At 41.0% G+C, this 22,022-nt stretch overlaps 2 protein-coding genes and 5 non-coding genes across 8 annotated transcripts in view; 6 read left to right on the plus strand and 1 right to left on the minus strand.

Moving 5' to 3' along the window:
- The window catches only part of rps7 (ribosomal protein S7), a 95,402-nt gene extending 86,244 nt beyond the window's left edge, over nt 1-9,158 (plus strand). The window contains exons 1-7 of one of the 2 annotated variants that reach the window (XM_053337570.1): nt 73-107; nt 874-959; nt 3,096-3,167; nt 4,099-4,242; nt 6,156-6,220; nt 7,996-8,146; nt 9,045-9,158. In XM_053337570.1, the coding sequence (XP_053193545.1) occupies nt 885-959; nt 3,096-3,167; nt 4,099-4,242; nt 6,156-6,220; nt 7,996-8,146; nt 9,045-9,122 (585 nt within the window). In that variant the 5' untranslated portion in view covers nt 73-107; nt 874-884 and the 3' untranslated portion in view covers nt 9,123-9,158. Of the gene's footprint in view, nt 1-72; nt 108-873; nt 960-3,095; nt 3,168-4,098; nt 4,243-6,155; nt 6,221-7,995; nt 8,147-9,044 lie in introns of those variants that run through there. The other variant, XM_053337571.1, reaches the window with a different exon arrangement.
- On the plus strand, nt 2,078-2,296 carry LOC128377644 (small nucleolar RNA SNORA73 family). Its single transcript, XR_008323349.1, has one exon. It is a non-coding gene; the product is annotated as a small nucleolar RNA SNORA73 family (small nucleolar RNA).
- LOC128377639 (small nucleolar RNA SNORA73 family) lies at nt 3,473-3,691 on the plus strand. The gene has a single exon (XR_008323346.1). It is a non-coding gene; the product is annotated as a small nucleolar RNA SNORA73 family (small nucleolar RNA).
- LOC128377640 (small nucleolar RNA SNORA73 family) lies at nt 5,302-5,520 on the plus strand. The gene has a single exon (XR_008323347.1). It is a non-coding gene; the product is annotated as a small nucleolar RNA SNORA73 family (small nucleolar RNA).
- LOC128377632 (small nucleolar RNA SNORA73 family) lies at nt 6,793-7,011 on the plus strand. The gene has a single exon (XR_008323339.1). It is a non-coding gene; the product is annotated as a small nucleolar RNA SNORA73 family (small nucleolar RNA).
- On the plus strand, nt 8,191-8,409 carry LOC128377643 (small nucleolar RNA SNORA73 family). The gene has a single exon (XR_008323348.1). It is a non-coding gene; the product is annotated as a small nucleolar RNA SNORA73 family (small nucleolar RNA).
- Nucleotides 9,159-11,588: 2,430 nt separating the features above from the next.
- Nucleotides 11,589-22,022, minus strand: part of cnksr3 (cnksr family member 3) — a 77,530-nt gene continuing 67,096 nt past the window's right edge. The window contains exons 14-22 of the mRNA XM_053337458.1: nt 20,340-20,423; nt 18,863-19,034; nt 17,616-17,689; nt 17,180-17,251; nt 14,827-14,882; nt 14,105-14,202; nt 13,787-14,009; nt 13,516-13,688; nt 11,589-11,842 (exon numbers count right to left, since the gene is read on the minus strand). Coding sequence (XP_053193433.1) covers nt 11,663-11,842; nt 13,516-13,688; nt 13,787-14,009; nt 14,105-14,202; nt 14,827-14,882; nt 17,180-17,251; nt 17,616-17,689; nt 18,863-19,034; nt 20,340-20,423 — 1,132 coding nt within the window. The 3' untranslated portion in view covers nt 11,589-11,662. The remainder of the gene's footprint in view (nt 11,843-13,515; nt 13,689-13,786; nt 14,010-14,104; nt 14,203-14,826; nt 14,883-17,179; nt 17,252-17,615; nt 17,690-18,862; nt 19,035-20,339; nt 20,424-22,022) is intronic.

A 22,022-nucleotide genomic window follows, 5' to 3' on the forward strand; every position in this document is an offset into this window, starting at 1 on the left:
CGACTCGATCGAACTCTCGCGATGACAGAATGAACCCGCGACGCGCCGATTGGATTAATGCAACTCTCGCGATGTTCTGGTCTCTTCCTTGGCCGTCGTTGACTGAGGTTAGTTGGGCGATTTTTCACCGGATTCACATTTCTACCTTAAAATGTGCTTTAAAGTCGTTTAATCGATGAGTTTTCACCTCGCAGCGCTTTTAAAGTCTACGATACGTTAGATTATGTAGTTTGTGGCGTCGGATGGTCGATTTATATCCTTAATTGAAGATAATAGTAGAGACGGTGATGGGCAGTGATGGAGGCCGTGCATGTGTTCACACAGCACACTGCATGTATTAAACTCTCATTATTAAACTTTATATACTAAATAAAACTAGTTACAGCTGTTCGACTCGTGATACTTTAACATTAGAGATAGTTCGAGCCGGTTAACTTTATATATTAGCACGCTAGGCTAGCTTTGACTGCATGTATTCACCTTTAAGACAGTTTAATTCATTATTTTACGTTTTAATTCACATTTAACTTACTTTAAGAGGCGTTTAAGCTTGTATTTGTTCTTAAATGGCTCTGAGCTGGTTCATGCATGCCTCCTTTATGTCACTGTAAGATACCAGTGTGTGTGTGTCTGTGTGATATGTTTAAAATACACGTGTGTGTGTGATATAATGTTTAAAATATGTGTGTGAGATATGTTATACTGCTAAATGCAATTGTGTGTGATCAGTGCTAACATGTGAATCCATTATGGTGCTTTAAGGTGCAAGAAGTTTGATGTACATGAGAAAGAAAGCTGATTTGTGTGTGTATTATAAATGATAGAAGATCATTTTTAACTCACACTTGTGTCTGTATGTGTCTCTCTCCACAGAGACATAGGCCATGTTCAGTACCAGCGCCAAAATAGTGAAGCCTAATGGCGAAAAGCCAGATGAGTTCGAGTCTGGGATCTCTCAGGTGAGAAAGACCCTTAAAATTATTACATTTAAAGGCTGTGAAGTTGTTAAAATGCATGTTGGGTGTATATGTGTGTGGTAAAAGGTGAATCCATCATGGTGCCAGAAGTCTGATGTACATGAGGAAAGAAAAGCTGATTTCTTAGTTTGATAAAGTAGATTTTACTCCACATGAAGAACACTGATTTCTGTAACTTAAAGGTGTAATCAGGTTCTTATCAGACTGTTTTATTAAAGCATGCTCATCATAACTGACTGCAGATGGAGGAAGCAAAAACATCTATATCTAAAATAACTGCATTTAATTTCTGATTTAAACTAAAGTAAAGCCTCTAAATGTCTTAATATAAGTTGGTTTCTACTATTAAACACTTGTCTGTCAAATTCAGATCATGAATTTAGGTGTTAAATGTGCTAAAAACTTCATCGTGGTACTTTTAGAAGCAAGAAGTTGGACAGAAATAATTCAACATGTGTTTAGAGTAACTTAAGTAAGACAGCTGAGTGATATAATCTGAATATTGGATCATAGAAAGTTGGTTTTAATCAGAGACACTGATTTTTCTGTCATGTATGTTCACTATAACAGACTGCAGATAGAGAGAAAGCATCCTGGTATCTTTTAAATAACTGCATTTAAACTAAAACAAAGCCTGTAGAGATCTAAACAAGTTGGTTTCTACTAAACATTTAAATTCAGATGATCAGTTTGTGTGTTGTAGTGATAAAGAGATGAATGTTTGGATTGAGATAGATCATCATGGTACTTTCTGAGGGGCAGAAATCTGACTTGGTTGGTTTGTTTCGATGCACAAGAGGAAGAAATCTACTATCTGTTCTCTTAGTATCAGATCAGAGAAGCTTGATTTCTTCATTTTTTAGATTTCTCCATATCTAAAATAAACATATTAATCTATCTGCAGTCTGTCTGAAACTAAAAACCTAACCTGTAGATTTCTAAATAAGTTGAGTCCCTTCTACACTGTGAGGATGAGTGCTGCTGCTGTCAGGTCTTTTATATTATCATCCATCATTAATAATCAAAATCAATGAGCTTAAATTAAAAAACTTAAAATAAGTCACATTGTGTTTAATATTTAGTCATGAACCAGTTTTAACCCGACGAGGGCATCCAGGAGTGCCTCTCCTGGCTCTGTCCTGGTGGCGTTATGGGAGCGTAGCTCTGAGCTGAGACGTACAGTCCCGTTCCACACCGTCGGAGACTAAGCTCTGTCCCCGGCCCTCGGTCGGTGAGGACGAGCGTCCTGCATATTCCTACATCTTCCCAGAGTCCTTTTGGGGCCGTTACTGGGGGGCTAAACCATGCAGTGCACAGACTTTAACATCATTCAGACTGATTCTGCTTCAGTTAAAGTCAGATGTTGAAAGTTTTTGATGAAATTTATGAGGGTCTAATTTAAGTAAAGTAAACAAACTAGGAAACAAGTCCTGACTGAGGTTATCATAATTCATGCATGAAAGGGTTAATCTGGTTGCTTAGATACAGCTAAACACTAAATATTTTCCTAGAAATAGTGTTAAACTATCTGCTGACTTTATATGAGAGAATTTAAAGCCAATGATCAGGTTTCATAATATTAGAAAGGTTTTAAAGTGGAATACAGCAGCTAAACTTTGTATGTGGATGTATATAAATTTGACATCTGTATAATAAGAACAAACTAAATGCATTTAATTTATAGACTTAACTTTGACACGGTTTCAGCCTCGGATCAGAGTCTTCTTAAATACCACGACGGTCTTGTAGATGTTGTTTCTACTACCGCTGATAGTGTAGTAATTTAAGCCTCGTTGCCAAAGTGAGTTTACAGCAGCTGGATGTTGTGTGATGTGTAGATATCTGACATCTGTATAATAAGAACAACTTAAATACACTTTAACATTAACATTTACCTTCTCACTCTTCAGTAAAAACTTCCGGTCGGATCAGTGACTTTAGTTTCCTTTTAAAGCTAATGTGCTCATCAGGATCTGTAGACTCCTGGTTTGATTCCTTTTAATTTAAATACAGTAAACTCTTATTATTAATATCCACAGCTGATTTAACTGTAGTCTTAACTTCCTCTTTAAGTGTTAACATGTATAAATGATCTCTCCCTCCTTCGTGTCTCTGCAGGCTCTGCTCGAGCTGGAGATGAACTCTGACTTGAAGGCTCAGCTGAGAGAGCTGAACATCACTGCAGCAAAGGTACAACACCTCATCATCCTCGTCTTCATCTCTCCTTTCTCTTTCTTCTATCTGCATGTGAATTGACTGTTCCTTCTTCCCCTCCACCCTTCTTTCTTTGCTCCCTCCACCTTCCATCCTTCCTTCCTCCTTTCCTCCCTCCATCCCTCCTTACTCCTTTCCTTCCTTCTCTCCTAAATTCCTTCCTCCTTTCCTTCCTTCTGTCCTTCCTTAATCTTCATCTTGAATTCTCTCTGTAACAGTCCTAAAACTTAAAATGAGTCACATTATGTTTAGTGTTATTTAGTCATGAACCCAGTTTTAACCCGACGAGGGCATCCAGGAGTGCCTCTCCTGGCTCTGTCCTGGTGGCGTTATGGGAGCGTAGCTCTGAGCTGAGACGTACAGTCCCGTTCCACACCGTCGGAGACTAAGCTCTGTCCCCGGCCCTCGGTCGGTGAGGACGAGCGTCCTGCATATTCCTACATCTTCCCAGAGTCCTTATGGGGCCGTTACTGGGGGGCTAAACCATGCAGTGCACAACTTAACATCAGAGTTCAGACTAATTCTGGTTTGTCAGATGTTAGTTTTTGATGAAGTTTATTTAAGTTGTCATAATTATGAATAGTCAGTGTTCTTTTGGATCATTTTCTGATGATGATTTAGTTTTTAGTTTGTTTTTTGAAAGTGAAATGAACCTTTTGAAGCTGTCAGTAAAACCAGCTGCAGCTTAAATATCTGCAGGTTTTATCCAGATTCAGTCTGAACTCAGATTCATTGTATTCATTAATGTTTAGTGTCTGTTATTGTGGATCCTGATCAAACAGAAAATGCTTCATGTTTTCTAACAGCAGCTGATAAATCCTTAACTCATAACTCTGCAATCAGGACTCTGTAAAATCATTTCATGTCTTCAGAGTTGTTTTTAAGTCTTGTTTTTTTGTGCCTGTAGGAAATCGAGGTTGGTGGCAGCAGGAAAGCCATCATCATCTTCGTTCCTGTTCCTCAGCTGAAGTCCTTCCAGAAGATTCAGGTGCGCCTGGTGAGGGAGCTGGAGAAGAAGTTCAGCGGAAAGCACGTTGTCTTCATTGCACAGGTAAAGAGAACCTGCTGAGCGTCGGGTCGGCTCTGTGACCTCAGCTCCACATGGCAGCGTCACAGAGGCTCGGCCTGCAGGCTTTAATGTCTTTCTGGGGGAAAAGCTGAAGGCTGATGATCTGTTCAGGCTGCAGGAGGATGATATGAGCTGAAGCTCCTCTTATAGCAGGAGTGAACAGTGTCTGCATCTACAGCTGTGAGACAGATTGGTTTCCAGATGTTTTGCAATTTACCAGAATATATATGAGTAACATGAAGTCACTCCAGAAATGAATTATACCTTTATTATTATTAATAGTAGTAAGTGATGAAGGATAGAAAGAGTACTTTGCCTTTTGTGCAAACTTCTAATTAAAGATAGCAGCCTAAATATTCTCCTGCATGCTTCAAACTTGGTTTTTAAACAGTTGGTTTATTACAGATGTGTCATAAAGCTTAAAGGAGAAGTTCAGTGTTTAAAATATTGTTTAAAAGCAGCAGTCAGGTTTTCCTCTCTGTTATCATTCCACCTGTTCATACTGACTATTAAAACCTTCTAATGTGCTTTCAATGTAAAGTGATGGAGGAGAAAAGTCTCTGATCAGCTTCTATTGAGCTTCATCAGTGTGAGTTACTATAGTTATTATAGTTACTATGGTAACAGTGTGAGTTAGTCATATCAAGTGATATCTGACACATTTACAGTCTTTTTAGTATCAGATTCCCTCTTAGTGTTTCCTGTTGAGCTGTGGTGGAAGTATAGTAACAAAAAGACTTTGCTACTAAAAACACTGTAACGCTGAAACATAGAAGATGAAGATTTGACTCATTCAGACGCTGAAGCTTCATATTAGCTTCAGAAGGAGGACTGTGTGTTTAGTCCTCCATCACTTTACATTATAAGTTCATTATGAAGGGATCTTCTAATGGTCAGTATGAACAGGAGGAATGATAACAGCGAGGAAAACAGATCTTACGTTCATTTTGGCTCCTGACTGATGATTTAAGACATTTGGAAAAACTCTGAACTCGTCCTTTAATCATTATTCAGTCTGTTTCTTTCTGTCTGTATATAAACCCGACGAGGGCATCCAGGAGTGCCTCTCCTGGCTCTGTCCTGGTGGCGTTATGGGAGCGTAGCTCTGAGCTGAGACGTACAGTCCCGTTCCACACCGTCGGAGACTAAGCTCTGTCCCCGGCCCTCGGTCGGTGAGGACGAGCGTCCTGCATATTCCTACATCTTCCCAGAGTCCTTATGGGGCTGTTACTGGGGGGCTAAACCATGCAGTGCACAGCTTAACATCATTCAGACTGATTCTGGTTCATTTAAAGTCAGATGTTGAATGTTTTTGATTAAATTTATACTGTTTGCATTTAACCCTCCTGTTGTGCTCAGGTCAAGGAAGGAAGGAAGGAAATGAGGAAAGAAGGGAGGAAAGAGGAAGGAAGGAAGGGAGGAAAGAGGAAGGAAGGAAGGGAGGAAAGAGGAAGGAAGGAAGGGAGGAAAGAGGAAGGAAGGAAGTGGGGAAAGGGGGAAAGAGGGAAGGAAGGGAGGAAGGAAGGGAGGGAGGGAGGGAGGAAGGGAGGAAATGAGGGAGGGAGGAAAAGAGGGGAGAAGGGAGGAAAAGAGGGAAGAAGGAAGGAAATGAGGAAGGAACAAAGGAAGGGAGGAAAAGGGGAAGTGAGGAACAGTAAAAAGATGGGGTCAATTTGACCCAGGAGCACAACAGGAGGGTTAAGTTGTTATAATTATGAATTGTCCTCTTGGATCATTTTCTGAACATACAAAGACGACCAGCTGCAGGTTTGATCCAGAATCAGTCTGAACTCAGATTCATTGTATTCATTAATGGTGTGTGTGTGTGTGTGTGTGTGTGTGTGTGTGTGTGGAAGCTGATCAGACGTTAATCCGACTGTATTTTTGACTTCCAGAGGAGAATTCTGCCCAAACCCACCAGGAAAAGCCGCACAAAGAATAAGCAGAAGCGTCCCAGGAGGTGAGTCACAGAGGAACAAACACTTTAACATCTCATCTTATTTTAGTCGTTTCTGCATCGTGACTCTAAACCTCTGAACTCAGATGGTTAAAGATGAATTAAATGAAGTCATGAGATTAACCCTCCTGTCTGTCGTCCTCCCGGGTCAAACTGACCCCATCTCTCTTGACTGTTCCTTCTTTCCTTCCTCTTTCTTTAATGTTTCCTTCCTCCTTCCCCTCCACACTTCTTTCTTTGCTCTCTCCTCCTTCCATCCTTCCTCCTTTCCTCCCTCCATCCCTCCTTACTCCTTTCCTTCTTTCTCTCCAAAATTCCTTCCTCTTTACATCCTTCCTCCTCTCCTTCCTCCCTCCTTTCCTCCCTCCCTTCCTCCCTTCCTTCCTTCCTCCTGTCCTTCCTTGTGACCTGAGGACAACAGGAGGGTTAAATTATATTGATAATCAATTAATCTGACACTAAAGGGTGATTACACTGATTTTAGAAAGAGTCTGATAGTTAATCTTCATCTTAAACTCTCTAACAGTCCTGAAACTTAAAATAAGTCACATTGTGTTTTAATATTTAGTTTTAACCTGACGAGGGCATCCAGGAGTGCCTCTCCTGGCTCTGTCCTGGTGGCGTTATGGGAGCGTAGCTCTGAGCTGAGACGTACAGTCCCGTTCCACACCGTCGGAGACTAAGCTCTGTCCCCGGCCCTCGGTCGGTGAGGACGAGCGTCCTGCATATTCCTACATCTTCCCAGAGTCCTTTTGGGGCCGTTACTGGGGGGCTAAACCATGCAGTGCACAGACTTTGATAATAGATACTTAACATGACTTTAAAACCAAAGTGTGAAATGAACAGAAGCAACTAATTATTTTCATTAATTAATCAAAAATAATCTGAATAATTAATAATTTTGATCCTTAAAGCATCAAAACAGTGAAAAATGTCCACAATGATGTCGTCCAATATGTTTTATCCAAACTGTCCAGAATCCAAAGATGTTAGATTTTCTGTCATGTGAGACGGGGAAGAGAAGCAAATACTTAAAACGTCACATTTCTGATGTTTCTGCTTTGAAAAATGACTTAAACACGAAATCCATCATCAATAGTTCCTGATTAATTTAAATGTTCCTATCGACTAATTGTTGCAGCTCTACTCTTATTTCCACCGACTTGACTAAATGTAAAACCTAATAATACCTAAATAATAAGCATTTTAATGTTGTACAGTCATATTTCAGATATTAGTGAATTATCTAAGAATGTAAAATATTGGATGCAGATTTCGGCTGAATCTATTAACTGGTTCTTTCACGTTGTGACTTTTGGATGGTTTCAGATTCTCAACTGTGAGAATTTGCTTTTACTTTCACATTTTAGTAAATCTTTTTGGGTTTTTAACTGTTGATCAGATGTAAAGACGTTTTGTGTCGTTGGTCTTGAGGAAGTTGTGACGGACGTTTGTCACTGTTGGATATTAAAGACCATTTAATTAAATGAGGTGAAAATCCAGTTAATCGGCTTCATTCATTAATCATTATTTGAAGCTTTAATGCTCATCACAACTTCCTGGAGCCCAAAGTGTAAATGTGTTTATTCAAAACCAAAAGATATAAATCTATAATTACAAAGATAAAATTTAAAGAAGCAGCAAAACATCACATTTAATAACCTGGAATAAGACAAGATGTGTTACGTCGGATATAAAAAGGGACTCATTCTGTTCTGATTCTGGTTTCGAGCTGTTTAATGGTTTAGTTTTAACATCCTGTCTTCCTCCTCCTCCAGCCGTACTCTGACCGCGGTCCACGACGCCATCTTGGAGGATCTGGTGTTCCCCAGCGAGATCGTGGGTAAGAGGATCCGAGTGAAGCTGGACAGCAGCAGGCTCATCAAGGTCCATCTGGACAAGGCTCAGCAGAACAACGTTGAACACAAAGTAAGTTTTAAAAACCCAAAACTACTAAATATTCAGACTCTATCCCGACGAGGGCATCCAGGAGTGCCTCTCCTGGCTCTGTCCTGGTGGCGTTATGGGAGCGTAGCTCTGAGCTGAGACGTACAGTCCCGTTCCACACCGTCGGAGACTAAGCTCTGTCCCCGGCCGTCGGTCGGTGAGGACAAGCGTCCTGCATATTCCTACATCTTCCCAGAGTCCTTTTGGGGCCGTTACTGGGGGGCTAAACCATGCAGTGCACAGCTTAACATCAGAGTTCAGATTCTGGTTCAGTTAAAGTCAGATGTTGAAAGTTTTTAAATGCTTGAGTCAAATTTAAGTTGTTGTGATTTAAAAATTGTCTTTCTGTGATAGTTTTTTTTATTGAGGAAATGATTCATGTTTCCTGACAGCAGCTGATAAATCCTTAAATTAAACTATAAAATGAGGACTCTTCAAAATAAAAGTCCATTTTTGTCGTATTAACTCTGAAATGTGTCAAGAGTCCAACTAATTCTGCACAAACACTGAATGTAATTACAGATTTAGAACAAGTACAGCTTTTAAAGTTTAATTTAATTGATGCTGAAATAAGTTATTCAATATAAATTAGTAGAACTTTCTGTTTCATTTTTTTATGAATTGTAAATCTATTTTTCTTTATAATTAACAGCCTGAAATGGATGATGCACTGGAAGTCATTTTATAGACTGTATGTAGAATATTAGTTCATTAGCTTTAAATAGCTATAGTTTCTTGGTCCATTCCAGCAAATATGAATATAATCATTCAATCGATCATCTAGATCTATTGCATCTGTTGTGTTTTCAGTCCATCAGTTAAACTCTTGTTCATAAATGTGTGAATGAAACTAAACATTATGTCTCTTCGTGTCTTCCAGGTGGAAACCTTCTCAGGAGTCTACAAGAAGCTCACAGGCAAAGACGTCGTGTTTGAATTCCCAGAATTCCAGCTCTAAAAATACAGATGACAAAATAAATTTGTTTACTGTCAACGTTTCGTCTCTCGTCTCTTTAATTATTTTATGTTTGTAAAGGAAAATCCTGTTTGAGGTTGAATGTAAAATTTAAGGTTTAAGGCAGAAACCTGATTCTAATTAACTAGCTTGTTATGAAGACCTTAACGAGCTAATTAATTAGTATCAGGTGTGTTAGTATATTTGGTCACTGCCATAAAGGGTCATAAATGTACCTGCAGGTTTCTGTTCCAACCCATCAGGTCAGCAGGCTCGACTCATTATGACCCTTCAATAGTTTGGACACTATTAAGTAAAAGGCAGCAAGTTTACTCATTTTGTAGTTTAGATTTAAATTAACCCTTTACATGCTGATCAGGGTCTGATTTGATCCATTTTTACATCAGAGAGCTGAAAACACACTTTTCTTTGAGCCTGAAATTTGACATCTTCCTCTAATGTGACCCAGAATATACAAAAAAGGAAATCTGACCCATATTCACCCAAAACTTTAAAGATTGTTCATTCTTCACATTTAATTTTTGAACATTTGTTGAAATGGTTCTCATGTTTTATGTATAATTGGACCATAAGTGTCTCTTTCTCTTGCTTTTTTTAATCATATAAACTAAAGAATAAACTCTGAAAGCTTTATAAACCCTCCTGTCGTCCTCCCGGGTCAGATTGACCCCATCTCTCTTTTGACTGTTCCTTCTTTCCTTCCTTGCTCCCTCTTTCTTGAATTTTTCCTTCGTTCTTCCCCTCCTTCCAAATTTCTTTCCTCACTTCCTTTCATCCGTCCATCCATCCTTCCTTCCTTCCCTCCCTCCCTCCTTCCTTCCTTCCTTCCTTTCCCTCCCTCCCTCCTTCCTTCCTTCCTTCCTTCCTTCCTTCTATTCTTTCCTTCTCTCCTTACTTCCTTCCTCTTTTAGTCCCTCCCTCCTTACTCCCTTCCTTCCTTCTCTCCTTACTGCCTTCTTCTTTTCCTCCCTCCCTTCTGTCCATCCTCCTTTCCTCCCTCCCTCCTTCCTTCCTTCCTTCTTTTTGTCCTTCCTTGACCTGAGGACAACAGGAGGGTTAAAGATGAATCTAGTTTATCTGAGAGTGATGAGGTGTTTATGGATGATTTGTGGTTCAGAAGTTTGTTATAGAGACTAAATTATGTGAGGAAATACTGAGACGGGTCAGAATATGAACAGTATGTGAGTTAAAATGAACTTTGAATCATTAATTTTGGCTGAAAACCCTTTGTTAAAGTTAAAACATGCCATCACAACCATATCACTGATTTTAAAGAAATATATTTATTCTCAACACAAACTGTGTTCAGACGTACTTGGCAATAGTAGTAAAATCATACATCAGAGGTGTCAAACTCATCTTCATTCATGGGCCGCATACAGACCAATTTCATCTCATGTGGGTCCGGATCATTAAATAGATGGAGGGAAGAAAAGGAAGGAAATAAGAAGGGAGGGAAGGACAGGCAGAAGGAAGAAAGGAAAAAAGGAAGGACAGATGGAAGGAGATCGACAGGCGGATCGGTGCGGCGTCTGCAGTAATGCGGACTCTGCACAGATCCGTCGTGGTGAAGAGAGAGCTGAGCCGAAAGGCGAAGCTCTCGATTTACCAGTCGATCTTCGTTCCTACCCTCACCTATGGTCATGAGCTTTGGGTAGTGACCGAAAGAACAAGATCGCGGGTACAAGCGGCCGAAATGAGCTTCCTCCGTAGGGTGACTGGGCTCTCCCTTAGAGATAGGGTGAGAAGCTCAGTTATCCGGAGGGAGCTCGGAGTAGACCCGCTGCTCCTCCGTGTCGAGAGGAGCCAGATGAGGTGGTTCGGGCATCTAATCAGGATGCCTCCCGGACGCCTCCCTGGTGAGGTGTTCAGGGCACGTCCCACCGGTAGGAGGCCCCGAGGAAGACCCAGGACTATGTCTCTCGGCTGGCCTGGGAACGCCTCGGGGTCCCCCTGGAAGAGCTGGACGAAGTGGCTGGGGAGAGGGAAGTCTGGGCTTCCCTGCTTAGGCTGCTGCCCCCGCGACCCAACCCCGGATAAGCAGCAAGAAGATGGATGGATGGATGGATGGATGGACAGATGGAAGGAATGAAAAAAAGGAGAAAAAGAAGGTAGGGAGGAAGGACAGAAGGAAGGAAGGAAAAGAACACAAAGGAAACTGGGCCGGATCGCACCCCTCGGTGGACCGGTTCTGGCCCACGGGCCGCATGTTTGACCCCCCTGTCGTACCTGCTTTCAAGCATCTTTGAACTGGGTTAAAAGTTTAAACCCAAATACTGAATATTAACATCCATCAGCTTTAAAAATGACACTTTTTTTTTTTAATAATAACTTAGCACCTTCTCTGCGTCTCAGTCTGAAAGCTACGACCTTCTCTCTCTGTAACCACGACGACTCTCAGTTCATCACCTCCGAACCTTCTTTTAAAATCAGTTTTAGTGTCTCAGATTTGGACGGACAGGTTTTAAAAGCTCCTGTCAGCTTCGTGAGTTTCTCCTCCTCAGTCTGAAGCTCTCATCACATCAGCTGCTCTGATGTTCAGGAAGTTGTAGCTCCGCAGCGCCACCTGCTGCCGCCTGGTTTCTGTGGTTGATCTCCACCAGCAGGATGGAGTTAGAGAGTTTCCACTTCCTGTATGCGGACGCTGTGAGAGCCGGATCGGTCAGGATCTGCTCCACTGCAACCAGCTCCAGTTCTTTAGCCTGAAGAGATGAATGAGAGGGTTAAATACAGACTGGGAGAACATACAACTCTCTGTACGGACTTGCTCACAGCCAATTTATACAAGCGTTCTTCGGTTTAATGCGACGTGATTGGTCCACTGCCACAGCAGCTACGACCTGTCTGTGGTGGTGAAGTCGTGATGAATTTCAGTTTAGCGCACTTAGTTCAGCAGCCAAGATGCCTCCTAAACGCTGTGAAGTGTGTCTACACTACAACACCAGTTACACTGGATACAAAACAGAGACCTAAATGTGTGATGGGAATCTAATGAAGTTGGTATCTATCTATCGATCTATACGGTCGCCTGAATTGAGGATGGAAGCACATTTAATTGAAAACCTTTTTGGTGATACTAGACTCAGACAGTTCTCAGTTTGATGTCTGTTTGATGCCTTGGCCTCAATTGAACCCCCAAAAAAGTCTACTGGACCAGACTTCCTGAATACAAAGCCGTGTTTCCACTAAGGAAGCTCCTGGTAAAATTTAAGAGGCAGAAAATCTACAGGAACGTCCTCTCAGCCATTGTGTCTCCATAGCAGAGTAGGACCTGGATGCTAAATCCTCCTTTGGCCACACTAAGACTCTGATTGTTTAGTAGTCGTTGCTTTCGTCGCTTTTAGGTTTAGGAATGAGGGTTAGGGCAACGACATCAGGGTCTACCAATCACAGGCAGCGTAGGGTGGGTCTTGGCGTGGCCTTAGTAGGAATAGTAAAATCGTGACCTGGATAGGACCCACCGGACTCTGACCACGACGTCACCGAGGCAACGCGCCAAAAGCATAACAATAGCTTTGTCCCAATTCGAATGCAGCCTTCTTTCCCTCTTTTCGGAGGATACATCGCTATTATCCTTCGCGGCCTCCCATATCCCAAGATCATTTGCGGGAAAAGAAAAAGAAAATCGGCTGCCAACGAAGCCGCTTCTCCTCTTCCTCCAGAACAAGGAAGATTCAAAATAAAATCTGGCTGATTGAGCTCTGGCTCAATCACTTTTTAAACTTTCTTTCTACTCTTTCACTTCCTTCCTTTTGTTCTTTCTCTCTTACTTTCGTAGGCCTGGGCGGCAGAAATCGTGACGTAACGGGAATAGCGGGAACATCTGGTGACGCAACCAGGAAATCCTCGGGAAAGGCTAGACCGTCTCGTTTAACAAGGGTTGACTCAGCCTTTCAGAGGATGCAGCCCCTGAATTGGGACACAGCTAAAGAAAACGACAACTAGGAGATAAAGAGCTGAGGTGGTCGCTGTGTTTCCTGTTTGTGCGTTCGTGTACATGGCGGTGGACGCTATGGACTATTTTCCAGCAGTGTAGACGCTTTCTACTACTGTTCTTCTTCTGTTCAATTTTAAAAATGCTGCTTTTTGTTGATGCCACATCCCGCTTTGAGTATACCCAATCAGCACCGAGAGCAACATCAAGCCTCATCGAGGAGTTTTTTGGGGGCTGAACAGAATACATACAGGAGTAGGAACTCATTTAGCCCCCATAAAAGTCAGGAGATTGTCCTTCTATGGAGAAACACGCCAACGCTAACGGCTCAAGACTCTTACTACTGCTATTACAGTCCTACTATATTATTCCATCTTTTACTTTGACATCAGGATCATTTTCGTCACGTCGTTTCAGTCACACGGTTCGTCTTTGACTCACCTTTAGCGTTGAGGTGAGGATCCTGAGCAGGTGAAGCTTCTCGTTGACTTTGTCGTTGGAGCATCGTTGGATGAAAGACGCTCTGAAGTCTTTCCTCCTGGACTGACCAGTCGGAGACAAGCTGGCTGCCTTCAGGTGGTTGTAGAGACTCTCCATCTCATCGGCCGGCTTGTCTGCAAACACAGAGACAGACAGAGAGAGAGAGAGGACATGTCAGTCAAGTTAAAGCAGTGGTCGCTATGGTAACAAGGTGCAGCTTTCAGGTGTTTACCGTGGACGACGACTTTCTGCTCTTCTTCTTTGACGTGGAGCTGTGGGACGGTCGGTCCACCGTTCGGCCCCGGCAGGTCCAACCAGGACAGCCGCTCTCCTCCACTCGAGTCACTTATTTTTCTTGCTCTTCCTCTGCGTCTGGTTATCGTTCCCTCCGAGGGGCTTCGGTCTCTGTTCTCACTCGTCAAGTCAACGGGCGACAGAGACTGAAGAACATCTCCCTGAAAGAAAGAAAGAAAGAAAGAAAGGAAGAAAGTTTTAAAGACTGAAGAAACGAGTATCAGTGTCCTCAGATACTCGTCATGGTTGAACTCACATCTTCAGACTCTGCTGGATGTAGTTCGGAGTCTGGAGGACAGGAAGTCGTCACGCTGTCGTCATCGTCGTCCTGATCGCTGTCTTCGCTGTAACACTCTGCACATAAAGAGAGAGAGAGAGAGACAGAAAATGGTTGAGAGGATGGAGGGAAGAAACAAACGAACAAGAGGATGCAAAAATTGGATAAATTTGTGACGAAGGAAGGGAAAGAGGAAGAAGAATAGAAGAAGGAAATTAGGAAGAAAAGATGGGACCAGAGGAAAAAAGAGGGATGAAAAAAGATAGGAGGGAGAAGAAAGAAGTGAAGTATAGAAGAAAGATAAAAACAGAAACAGGAGGAATGACAAGAATAAGAAAGAAATATGGGGGAGATGAAGATAAAATAAATGCAGAAAGAAGGAGAGAAGGAAAAGAAGTATAGAGGAAAGAGTGGAAGATAAGTCAGGAAGAGTGGAAGAAAGAAGAAGATAGAAAGATGTAAAGAAGAAAAAACAGGAAGAAAGATTAAAAGAAGGACAAAAGGAAAAAGAGGAAGAGTAGAAATAAAGCAATTAGTAGAAAGAAGGAGGGATGACAGGAATTATGAGGTGAAGTGAAATGGGCAGAACGAGGAAGAAATACCGTAAAAAAAAAAAGTGAAGTAAAGAAGGAGAAATGAAAAGATGATGTGAAACTGTCTCATACACATGAATTATTATTATTGATTATCGACTCTCTGACCTTCAGTATTGATCTGGCCACACGGTTCGGCCGCCGCTGACAGATTACTGATCCACCTGCAAACACACACACACACACACACACACACACACACACACACACACACACACACACACACACACACACACATGAACTTCTGCCTCTCACTCTGACTCAGCATTTCACAGAAAAAAAGGAGAAGTGGATGAAAAGAAGCAGCAGATCGTAATCAGAGGAAGAGGAACTTTGTGTATTTTCGTCCTCAGATGAACAAAGTTTCGCCATGACGACCACAGGACAGCGATGGCAGGCTGCTGCATCGACAGTGTCAGAGGGGTCACACTCATTTTAGCTCAAGGGCCACATAACAGCCCTATTAGATCCATTAAAAGTAAGAATAAATATGTGTTCTGAGTTTGACATACCACAGAAAAGTGTGTTGTTAACCACCCTGCCAAATTTGAATGATTAAAAAAATCGCAAAATATATGAAATTAGTCTTCAAAGTTGTGTAAAACTCTTTTCTCTCTCTGCTACCAAACGATGTGGGCGGGGCCGCGGAGTTCGCTGAAGCCCCGCCCCCTACCAAGTGTCACCTGTCAATCAAAGTCACCACTTCTACCAGAAACATGGACGCTACGTCTGAGAGCTTTCTGCTGCTAACTCAGCTGCTAGCTCGGCTGCTAACTCAGCTGCTAGCTTGGCGGCTAACTCGACAGCTAACTCAGCTGCTAGCTCGGCAGCTAGCTCAGCGGCTAACTCGGCAGCTAACTGTAGACTGTAGTAGTAGTAGTGTGTGCTGAATGTATTTATACCTCTACAGCAGCAGGGATGGGTTTAATAACTTTTCATGTTGTATTCCCACAATTAGAACAAAGCTACTTTCTCTATTTGAGGCTAAATGGTTACATCATATTTTGTTAAAGCCCAAATTACGAACATATATTCAAATCAAGCACAGTTATGGCTCTGAATCCTACGTTACAGCAAACTTAACAAGAAGTGAAAGCTCCTTCAGTAGAAAAGGAAGTCTTCCCTTGAACATTGAAGTTGGCAGATTTTAAAAATACTCAGGAAGACGACCGATATGTGAACTGTGCGAACTTGGAGAAGTTGGAAATGAGTCACATCTTCTTCTGTATCGTCCTTTTTATGATGAGATAAGAACACTGATATTTAACGAAGATGTTTTGGTGCTGTGATGATGACAGAATGGGATGGTTGTTTAATTTCAGTGTTTATAAGTCGGCTACTTTTATCTTTAGACTTTGTGTCGTCCTCCCGGGTCAAAACAGTCTGTCCTTCATTCCTTTCCTCCTTCCTTCCTTTCCTTCCTCCCTTCCGTCCACCCTCCCTCCTTCCTTCTTTCCTTTCCTTCCCTCCCCTCCTTCCTTCCTTCTTTCCTCCTTCTTCTTTCTTTCTTTCCTTCCACCCTCCTTCCTTCTTTCCTTTTCTTCCTTCCACCCTTTCCTTCCTCCCTTCCATTTTTCCTTCCTTCCTCCCTTCCACCTTTCCTTCCTTGCTTCCTCCCTCCTTTCCTTCTTTCTGCCTCTCTTCCAGCCGTCCTTCCATCTTTCCTTTCCTTCCCTCTTTCCTTCCTGTCTCATTCTTTCTTTCCTTCTACCCTCCCTCCTTCTTTCCTTTCCTTTCCTTTCCTTTCCTTCCTTCCTTCCCTCCTGTCCTTCCTTCCTTCCCTCCTGTCCTTCCTTCCTTCCTTCCTTCCTCCCTTCCTTCCCTGACTCGAGGACAACAGGAGGGTTAAAGCTTGTAAAAAGCTTGACTACCTCACACACGCTTCCTACACAACCAGAAGTAAAGAGTTTTCCTCCTATTAGAAAGTCTCTCTGTAGGCACCAAGATCATTTCTGCCTTCAGTGTCCAGTTGTGACATGTTTTAAGACATAATGTGTCTGATATATTTTAAAAAACATTTATAAAAATGAAATCTGCAGAATCTGTGAATATGCAAATATAAAGAGAAGCACTCTGATTTCCATTTTTAGGCTTCACACCTGAATCCTGCACCGTGATTGGCCCCAAACTAGTCATAATAATGTCATATTAGTCATGCTCAGAGACACACACACACACACACACACACACACACACACACACACACACACACACACACACACTCCACCACAGTCATGTTAAAATAAGAACAACACATTTCTAGCTAAAGGAAATAATTTGCATATTCACACAGATTAGAAATTAGAGTACATGTCACGATGTTACTGAACTTTTCTTTAAATAGCAGTAGACAGAAATGATCATTCAAAGCAGATTATAATTTATTTTTTGCATGTCTGTCTGTGAGGAAATATTTAAATATAAAGAAACAACATACAACAATTGAAAAAAAAAAGCTCACTTGTTCATCTCCGTGAAGCTTTCTGCAGCGACGAATATGGTGACGACCAGCGGGTGGCTCGCTGTGATGGCGCTGAAATGCAACACACACACACACACACACACACACACACACACACAAACACAAACACAAATAAACAATAATAGCATGTTGAGAACTTTCTGCAACATATTTCCCACCACCTATAATTAACTTAATTGACACTTTACATGAACCCACGCTGCATCATTGAGACTCTTGAGGCAGCTGGGTGAGTCAGTCTGTGCACACATAGCTTTACATCTAACCTAATGTCACAGATTAGTCAGCAGCAGAGTGCCTGACCACAAGCACACACACACACAGAGGGGGGCGTCTTTTGTTTTTTTTTTACTTTCCACACACACACACACACACACACACACACACACACACACAGATAGGAAACATGTCATACTGTTTCTTCCGGCACTGTTTCGCCTGCTCGATGGTGAAGCCGGACAGGTTGATGAATCCTTCAGCCTTCACATCCTGCACAGACAAGAGAGGCAGTTTTTTTAAATTTCCACCCACACCTGCAGAGAATCAAACATTTCAAGCCTTGCACGTATGTTCACTCAGTGCTCAACCTTCCTGTGTGATGTACAGGGCCTTCACACATATATATATGCTCTCACAGGAAGTGCTATGGTCTGTATGTTTCTTGCCACATCGGACTTTATCTGTGTCACGGGGCTTTGGTTGGTCGTCACTGTCTCTTACTTTGTGATTAAAAAAATAAGTCATGTGATTAATAAAAGAGTATAAAGGTTTAAAATCTCTATTTTTAAGAGTTGTTTTGCACTTTATTCTGTTAAGACACGCTCAATCCAGTCATTATTAGAGCATACATACAACATTAATTACTTATTGGACCTTATATGTAGTTATAAAATCTACTCCACCTTTCTTTACACCTACATATTATGTTTAAAATGTTATTAAATGTCACATACTGTTCATACTGTGATCCTTCTTAAGCCACAAATCTATTTTTCACTCATCAGTACCTCCTCAGTCATTAAAAAAAGGAGTGATTAGTCCTTTATTTAGGCTTTACACTACATGTTTATGCAGGAAAACACTTATAATCAAACTATATTATGGTCTCTTGAAGCAGAAGAACATATTTGAAGGTTAACTAATAAATATGGATCAAATTTAACTTAGAGTCCTTCTACTTTATGTACAAAAATGGGTCGCAGCTGCACAAAAATGAAGAAAAAAGGGGAAAAGTCTTTAAATTCAGGCCAATAAAGAGTAAATTAAGATGTTTTTATTGCTCTCAAATGTAGAATTGGGTCTCATTTGACCTAAACCGTGTTTAATAACAGGAAGTGCCAGTTTTTTAAGCTGATAGGAAGCAGCATGTAGAGTTTTTGACCACTAGAGGCACCATAGAGCAGTATTGTTATGCGTGTGACAGCTTTGGTTTGTTTCACACGCCTTGGCTGGAGTGTTTTAGTTATGCAACATAAATTGCCCCCCCCCCAAAAAAAAGTTTCACATGTGGCGGCTTATGCACGCAACATGGTCAACATGATTCACACGATTCATAATATACAAAAAAATGTTTCATAAGAAGGAAAACACATCCGGCCTCTGTGTTTGACCTCGATGAGTTCTGATGAGAAATGACGTCATTAACTTTTTTTGTTGACTCACCATCTTGTCGTTGTACCAGTACAGGGAGCTCTTCTTCAGGACGAACCAGTATCTCTTCCACTTGCTCCCCAGGAACCTGCGGCTCTCCTTCCTGCGGTGAAGCCAGCCCTGACAGTCCACCACGCCCAGATCCTTGATAGAAATACGCCGCCGACTCATGGCTGCAGCCGACCTGAAGAAGCCGAGAGCAGATCGAGTCACTGTGTGGCATGTGGTGTGTTATCAACGTCAGCATCGTTCTTCCTGTTCACACTGACCATTAGTAGATCCCTTCATAATGAACTTACAATGTAAAGTGATGGAGGACTAAACCCACAGTCCTCCTTCTGTGGAAACATGTATTTAAAAGTTGATGTGACGCTAAAATGAAGCTTCAGCGTCCAGATGAGTCAAATCTTCATCTTCTATGTTTCAACATTACAGTCTTTTTAGTACCAAAGTCTTTATGTTACTATACTTCCACCACAGTTCAACAGGAAACACTAAGAGGGGATCTGATACTAAAAAGACTGTAAATGTGTCAGATATCACTTGATATGACTAACTCACACTGATGAAGCTCAATAGAAGCTGATCCTCTACTTTGTGCTTTTTATAATGTGTTTCCAGCTTCTGTAAAGCACTTTGAATTACCATGTATGAATTGTGCTATACAAATAAACGTACCTTGCCTTGATATGACTAACTCAGACAGATGAAGCTCAATAGAAGCTGAACATCTACTTTTAAATGAATGTGTGGAAACACTGTGGATTTAGTCCTCCATCACTTTACATTGAAAGCACATTTGAAGGAGATCTTTTAATGGTCAGTATGAACAGGAGGAATGATTACAGAGAGGAAAACCTGACTGCTGCTTTAAGACAGACTTTTTAAAAAAACTATGAACTTGTCCTTTAATGGCAGAGGCCGGTTGCATTTATCAGCCTCTAAACAGCGAACTTGTACTGTCACTGTAGTCTGATGCTTCCTCCTGCTTGTTTTATACACAAATAACCTAATGAGATATTTCTGATGATGACCTCAGCTAGAGTCACAGCGGACTATTTGTGTGTGTATGTATGTGTGTGTGTGTGTGTGTGTGTGTGTGTGTGTGTGTGTGTGTGTGTGTGTGTGTGCAAAACGCTGATAATCTGATAACATCATAGCATGAGGTTAGCAATCGATCACTGTCCTTTCCAACAAAGGGATGTAAAACCAGCAGATAAATGATAAGACTTTGATATAAGAGGAATAAAAGAGTGTCATTGTTAAATAAAAGCAGCTTAAATACGGAAACACACAAGCTCCTTTCATGCACTTCTACTTACTTTATATATGCACGTTTTTAAACATATATCTAACTCCATGCAAATAAAAACACATGCATTTAAAGAAACCTTCAAACTGCATGAATAGGAAGTATTTATCTAACATTAAAGTGACTTTTTAAAGCTTTTCAGAGACTATAAAAGGAAGAGAAACATCGTTTAGTTACCTGCAGCCTGGACGTCCAGCAGCTTGTTGTGTTGACAGCAGACTGACGCACAGCAGAGGAGGAACTAGTTTCTTAAAGCGTCGCCTGTTGAATTCAAAGCATCGACCACAAAGTCACAATCACACTGAGGCAGACACACACACATGCAGACGCCACACACACACACACACACACACACACACACACACACAGAGAGAGAGAGAGAGAGACCTCGCAGCATCCTTCCTGTTTCACACGTTCTTGACGATTTTCTCGCCTTCTCATGCGCGCTGTTTTTCTCAGTCTGCTCAAAGAAACTTCCTCTTTCTTCTTTTTGACATAATTGAAACTACAGTACAGTAAAAAAAGAAAAAGAAAGAAAAAAAAAGCTTCCGACGTTCAAATGAAGTTTTAAAAATACTCTTTAAATGATCTGATGAACAGTTGCAGGCTGGTTTCAGCTGGTTTGACCCTGTGGCTATTTTGGTGTTTGATATCCCACAACTAACTTTCTGCAGCTTCACATACTTCTTCTTCTTCTTCTTCTTCTTCTTCTTTTGTTTTTTTCACCGCAGTTTAGTTTCCCTTTTTATAAAAACTACATTATGTAACCGCCTTTAACTGTCTTCTGCCATTCAAATGAAGTCGTAGCGGTCTTTCTATGGGTTTCGGCCGGATGCATGGTATGTAGGATTGACTAGGTTTAAAAAAAAAAAAAAAAAAAAAAAAGACTTATGTCCACGCAGCTTAATTTTGCACCGGATTTCATTCAAATAGTTTAAATGTAAGAAAGTAGGTAACAACAGAGGCTCAAAACAACCACCAGGAAGGAGACAGATATCACATTCAGGCTGTAGTGGTCTGTGACGGTCCATCAGGCTGTTACGTTTAAACATAAAAATGATTTCAAACATCAAATGTATTTAAATCGTATTACTTGTAAAAGGTTTAGTGTTAAGTTTATAATTCATTGCAGGTTTTATGTTCGTATTTGATATAAATGAGTTTGTTTGAGGGTAAATGATCACGTGACAAAAATAAACTTGGGTTTTTTTTAATTTAAAGCGATACCGGAGTCGGCCACCAGATGGCGCCATTTATCCAACATTTAACTTCAGCAGCAACCAGTGGTGGAAAGTAATCAAGTATATTTACTCAAGTACTGTATTTAAATAGAGTTTTGAGGTGCTTGTACTTTACTTTTCTACATATTTCTATTCCACTACATTTATTTAACAGCTTTAGTTACTTTCCAGATGAAGATTTGACACAATGGATAATATGACAAGCGTGTTTAAAAAAAAAAAAAAAGTGTTTAAAATACAACACATTGTTTAAAGATGAAACCAAAAAGCAGTGTGTAGTCAGGCTCACATTTCAGATGTCTATGAGTTGTTAACAGCTCCACCAAATAGTGATTTTTTCCCCTCTAAATCTCATTTCAATAAATGTTGCAAAACACTTTAAACATGATCAAATTGGTAAGTATATGAAAAGTATAAAAAAGAAGAAGAAGAAGGTTTTTAAAATAAATTGCATTTTATTTCTTATATTTTTCACAAGTGTCACAGAGGCATCAAACTGCAGAGCTCATTCAGTTTTTGACGAGACATTTTACAAATAAATCATCATCATTCAAAACTGATAAAAATCCTGAACAATAAAACATATAAAGAGTGATGAATTTTCTCCTTAAAGTGAGAC

The sequence above is a fragment of the Scomber japonicus genome, chromosome 17 (genome assembly GCF_027409825.1).
Source record: "Scomber japonicus isolate fScoJap1 chromosome 17, fScoJap1.pri, whole genome shotgun sequence".
In the NCBI taxonomy this organism is placed as follows: domain Eukaryota; kingdom Metazoa; phylum Chordata; class Actinopteri; order Scombriformes; family Scombridae; genus Scomber; species Scomber japonicus.